We start from the raw sequence: 6,297 nt of genomic DNA on the forward strand, positions 1-6,297 counted from the left end.
GGAGGTGTAGGGGCAGGTGTAGCACCTCCTGCAGTTGCAGGGAAAGGTGTTGGTTGTGGTAGGGTTGATGGGAGTGTGGCGTGGATGAGGGAGTCATGGAGTGAGCAGTCCTTATGGAAAGCAAAAAAGGGTGGGGAGGGAAACATCTCTTTGGTGGTGGGGTCTGATTGCAGATGGCAAAAGTGGTAGAGGATGATGCACTAGATTTGGAGGCTGGTGGGGTGGTATCTGAGGACCAGGGGGACTCAATCCTTGTTGTTGGAGAGTAGGGGTTTGACGGCAGAAGAGTGCAGAAGATGCAGTTGAGGGTATTATGAGCCATGGGAGAGGGCAAGTTACGGTCCTTGAATTAGGAGGACATCTGGGATGTCCGGGAGTGGAACGCTTCATCCCGGGTGCAGATGTGGCAGAGGCGGAGTCATTGGGAGTATGGGATTGCATTTTTGCAAGAGGGTGGGTGAGAGGAGGTATAGTCAAGGTAGCTATGGGCGTCAGTGTGTCTGAAATAGATGTTGGTGCTGAGTCGGTTGCCAGAGATGGAGACAGAGAGGTCCAGGAAGGGGAATGAGGTGTCAGAGATGGTCCAGGTGAATTTGAGGTCAGGGTGAAAGGTGTTGGTGATGTGGATGAAGTTGGTGAAGTTGTCTGTCTGTCTGTCTCTATCTCTTGTAAGAAAACAGCCCTGTGGTCTGATAAGACTATGGTGACTTGACTTGGCATAGATCTGTGCGTAATGTTGCTTCTCTCTAAAGGGCCTCAAACATTTATCACTAATTTAGAAACTACTTGGTGTTAAATGACCAAGGTTGGCAGCTGCAGCATCAAATTGACTAAGAGGTAATCAATTAAAAATAAAATATTCACAAAACAGCCAGCAATTAGCCACAGCAAAAAACTGGCAACAACCATCAAATTATTCCAAATGCAATGGCAACCTGATTTCAGGGACTTAGATTCCAATGTCTGTTCTGGAAGTACAAATAGAAAAAAGTAACATTCCTAGTTATAAAAAGTAATCATTTGTTTAAAATATCACAAAAATGATGATTAAATACAAGAACATTGTCATAAATCTTTATAATAACTTTTCTTCCTTTAAGACCTATCATGTGTTTGAGTCCTAGGGCTTGGGTTGTGCTCCACTCCTTGAGCTAACATACTTAAACTGGGTGTTGAGATCTGATATTTGCAAGAGTCTGTCAATGCACAACTTTAGTCATCTACTTCTTTGACCTCAGTTATCTGAGGTGAGCTGCAATTTCTCACAATGGAATAACTGTAATAACTTGGTACTCTTGGACAAATGATCCTAGGACTGAGGATAATCCTTTGGGGTCAGTCACATTTTATTTGTTTGTCTGCTGTCACTAACTCGTCATTTATGGAACTGCCCATCAATACTTCTCTTCTTAGCTAAGCCATTTCCACCTTTTCTCCTCCTCTCCCCATCATCTGCCTAAAGAAGTTCAGGAAATCAATACTGTTTCTCTGATGAAGTTATTAGGCTCCATACAGTTTCTCTGGTCTTCCCAAAAACAATATGCCTGGTTTACAAGGTCTTCTCCTACAGCTCTCTCAAATCATAGACATTCCATTGTACTTGGGCCTTCATAAACACCACGATCACTGCCACTTTACCCCAGATATACTTCAAGATCCTCCAATGTCAGTCTTATTCCCATTAATGCAACAAACCAATCATCTCCACTTTATCCCTTGTGCAATTTGTACTGAGTGCTTCTGTCTTATTCCTAGGCCAAAAGAATCAAACCTGTGTGCATCCCAATCTACATTATGTCCTCTCTGAATATTATATGAATATAATATGAATATAAAATATAAACACTGAGGTTACAAGAGTTAGAATTTACAGCTCTTGTATCCAATGTTGGCAAATGTCAAATACAGAATAGGGTACTTTTTCAGAGACTCCATTCCTGTCACAGATGGAGGTTTTGTTTTAACTTATTCACAAGACTGGCTATGCTAGCACTTATTGCCCAGAGTACAGTTAAAAGTCAACAACATTACTGTGGCTCTGGAGTCATATGTCGACCAGACCAGGTAGGGATAGCAGTTTCCTTTCTTTAAGGACATTAGTGAACCAAATGGGCTTTTCCAACAATCATTGGAAATGGTTTCATGGTCATCATTGGACTCTTATTTCCAGAATTTTATTCCACCATCTACCATGGCAGGACTCAAACCCAGATCCCCAGAACAATTCCTGGGTCTCTGGATTAATAGTCCACTGATAATACCATTACCTTCAAGTGGAAGCAAACATTGGTGGTAACATCAAGCACAAGTAATTGTTTGCCTGATATTCAGTGATACTGAAGTCAACAGAATTGAATATCAGATTGGTGCACACCTGGCAACTGACGTAAGCCCCGACAAATCCCAATCTCACTCCGAGGCTCTGCCAGTTTATCTCTACTGTCTGTCATGTAAGTAATGTAACAGTGGACAATTACAAGCCTCAATAAAAGAACACACAAACACTATTTAACGAGACAGAACATACTTTTAATACTTGACTGAACAGAAGTTATGTGGAACGTGCAAATGTTACTGTATACAACACTTCATTTCAATTTACAAAGATACATCACTTTTGTTCACAACCTTAAGGTAACCATACAACCTGAAATGACCACTGAGTGACTACATTTTTAAAAAGCTTGATAAAGGCAGCTACTGTTAAGATAAAATAAAGCAGCTATCACAGATGTACTGTCCTTTGTTACACAGTGATGCGGGATGGTGGAATTGCTAAGGATTGGAGAAGATGAATGAAGCTAACAGACTTCTTAGCCAAATAAGCAACAGCGTGTCAGATACAAAGGAAGAAAATGCTGGCACTTTGCCAATTTGAAACGTGAAAGTTTGCAGACTGAATATTGGTTTTATTATGTTTACGTTAAACTCTCTTTATTGTGGACGTAAAATAATGTTCTAGAATGTTTCATTTAAAAGCATAAGGAAAGAAATAAAAACTTCCTTAATTTGCCAATAAAAACAATTAAAACGCTATTAATCTGAAGCACAGTATGGTTGATTCAGCAGCCTGCAGCCATTCAGTCCAAGCCATGTTCAGTCTGCTTCATTTCACACACGGCGCGTGGGTCAGTTAAGAGATGTAATGGGCTCAGCTCCAAGAAAAAATGTATAATTCTTTCAGATTAACGTACCCTCTTTAGAGAGATCAGGGTAAAATACATATCCCCACAAAAACGCTACTGAATAAGATGAGAAATGGATTGACACACTGTTGTTGCAGACAGGCATGAGCTTGACAAAGCAGTTGTATATAGATGTATACAGTTTTTATATTTATTCAAAACAGAAGGGAAAATAACTAGTAAACAGGCAGTGCAACACCTATATATACAGACTAGCACACTGCTAAAGTATAGGGTCACTATTAAATACAAAAGGCGAGGTTCTTTTATAGCACTGTTTGTACTCAAACCTCACCAGTTAACATCCGATATCAAAAGGCTTATCATTATTGTCAAGACTGAGAATTTCACCAAGGTCTGTGTATTTTAATCAGGATACTTGTGCAACTGAGGGCCACTTCTCCAATATTGTGAGAAAGAATGTCCCTTTGTACATAGAAGGTGTCAGAAAACAGAACAGAGCCACATACAATGGTCGATCTAAATCTCAAGTTCCAATTTCTGAACAACCCTACAATCAGTGACTGCTTAGTCAAAATGACTGAACATGAGTGGTATCCCATCCATGGAATTTAATTAATGAATAACCAGCTATCGTATTTACTGTACAGATTATGCAATGCACTTTTATTATACACATTATACATATCACAATACAAAAAATAAATTATGGTGCTGCAACTATGTTATCATAGTGGATATGTCAACCCACTAGTTCGTTCACTGTTATCTCTATACATTTCTAATCCTCAGCACCAATACCCTCCTCCCTTAAAAAGAAAGCAGCAGCCCACCAGAATGATAAATATGCATCTTCTAGAAACTAAAAGATTTAACATTGACACTCACTTTAAAGAGATACATTGAAAAACTACAAAGAGAGGTAAGCTAACTTAGCTTGTCTGATTTTTTTATGCAACGCATCAAGATCCATTACAGGCAAACAGCATTCTAACTTAATCCTGCAAAAACACCTTGTACCAGTAATTCTTCCTGAGGAATTAGCAATCATGTTGCTATTATTTAAGATGCTGTTAGGTTCTGGTTCAGCATCAGTTGAATGAGAATGCAACTTCTATTACGAACATTATTCCCTCAATAGGTCTTCAATTCCTGCTTCCCTCTGTCACAACAAATCTGCTGTGGCCAGCATATTTCTCTGGTTATCTGTTCACTGAATGGTAGGAGGTGTACTTGTAAAAAGCAGATTGGTTCGAGCAGTTTCTCCATCTCATCCCAGCACCACAGAGAACAGTTCTAGAAACATGGCTGACATCAGGTGGTTAAGGAACAGTGAAGCTTTTGCACCAGTTGCCAGTGGAACTCCCGATGACTTTGATTCTCTGGTTGGGAGTTTAATGTTCAAGCAAGTATCATCAGGTTGACAAGATGTGGAACAACATTATCCACCAATGAAAAGGTGAGCTGGAAGCTCATGAGGAGCGAATTTCCCTTTCAGAAAGATTCACTTATCACCTTTAGCTTGTTACTGCCCTAATCTACACACAAGAGGAAAACTTCACTTCCATTTAAGTACCCTTTCTGGGGTTTTCCTGACCCTACTAGAGTCTGCTGCTGGGACAGGTTTCTTTTCTGTAGATTTCAGCAAATTATTGTTTCCTATGCAAGTGATTTGTGTTTTACAGGTTGCTGCTTTACTTGCCTCTTGAGACTTGCTCAATGGTTTTTGGCTACCTGCCCTTTTCAGAGGAGTGTTTTCATTGCTTTTTGTGTGGTTTGTCCCAGTGCACTTTGTCACTGTTTGCTTTTGTGAAGCAGCTCTGGTAAGGCTTGTTGTCTTGGAGGTTTGTTGAGATGTGCCTGGGATCCGCATGGACTCTGTCTTCTGGCGTCGAGAGGATGATGCCACAGTATTCCTGGCAAAGCTAGGAGTTGAGTTTGGTGTGGCAATGCCACTTCTTTCAGCGGGTTCCCCGGCTCCAGCAGTGTCTGTTCTAGACTTAGGGAAACCTCTTGTACTTGAACGACAGATTTTAGTGCTTTCCTCTGGTTTTGGCCTGGACATATTGTGGACTGGTTTAGCACTAGGTTTGTGAAGGGAATCTCTACGCTTCGGCAGACTGTTTGATGAGCTGTCCAAAGAAATGGTTCCCTTTGTTGGCTTTTGATCTGCAGCCGTATAGCTGAACCTGCGGGGAGTCTTTGAGCAGCTGTCCCTCCTATTTGACCCTGACGCCTTTTGAGATTGTCTTAGTTCATCACTATTTAATGCTTTTGTTTCCAATCTTTTAACACTATTTGATCTTCTAGTTGACTTTGATATTGGCATAATCCTTTTTATTTCATTGTTATTAGAGTGGCTTGCTGTTCTTGGAGATTTCGGATGGATTGTATTACTGAAACAATGCCCTGTTGTTTTTGGACTGGCCATTGCTTTCTCTCTAACAGTCTGAGGCTGCTTTACATTGGAAACCTGCTTTGCCTTCTTTGGTAAATCCAATTTCAGAGAGATTGCCTCATCAGTTAAAATATTTTGAGTGGCTACATCTTTAGCGACAGGCATAGAAAGACAATCAGATGTCATGTGCTCTAAATCATGAGATGTTGCAATCTGGTCTCTGATCTGATTATCTTGGCTTTCCCAAACCTGACGTGATTCTTCAATGATTTCTTGACAAACAGCTTTCATTTCACCTTTGTCCAAAGGTCCAGAATGATCCAAGTCATCGGTGTATCCCAGCACAAAAAACACTGTTCCACCCTCCTTATTTGAAGAAAGGCTTGCAGGTGATTTTGTGACATCTGAGTTCAGTACGGAAACATCAGTGCTTTCATTAATTTTGTCCTTTTGTGGAGATGAGCGTGAATTTGAAACACAGTAAGGCTCACCATTAGTGTAGTTAAGGTTGGACGAAAGCACACGTGAGTTGGAGACAGTAGAAAGTTGAAAATTCATATCTGTAGCGGAAGTCTGCAAACTCACATCTGTATCGGGAGTTTTCAAACTCACATCTGTGTCAGGAGTAATAATGCTCACATCTGTATCTGGAGTCTGCAGACTCATATCTGTAACAGGAGTCTGCAAACTCACATCCGTGTCAGGTGTCTGCAAACTCACATCCGTGTCAGGCGTCTGCAAACTCACATCCGT

At 40.7% G+C, this 6,297-nt stretch overlaps 1 protein-coding gene across 1 annotated transcript in view; it reads right to left on the reverse strand.

Annotated features, from left to right (window-relative positions):
* Nucleotides 1–2,563: 2,563 nt before the first annotated feature.
* The window catches only part of fhdc1 (FH2 domain containing 1), a 78,924-nt gene continuing 75,190 nt past the window's right edge, over nt 2,564–6,297 (reverse strand). Inside the window, exon 11 of the mRNA XM_048601614.1 lies at nt 2,564–6,297. This exon is cut by the window's right edge and continues 846 nt beyond it. Coding sequence (XP_048457571.1) covers nt 4,705–6,297 — 1,593 coding nt within the window. The 3' untranslated portion in view covers nt 2,564–4,704.

This window comes from Rhincodon typus, chromosome 1 (assembly GCF_021869965.1).
Source record: "Rhincodon typus isolate 14 chromosome 1, sRhiTyp1.1, whole genome shotgun sequence".
NCBI lineage: Eukaryota > Metazoa > Chordata > Chondrichthyes > Orectolobiformes > Rhincodontidae > Rhincodon > Rhincodon typus.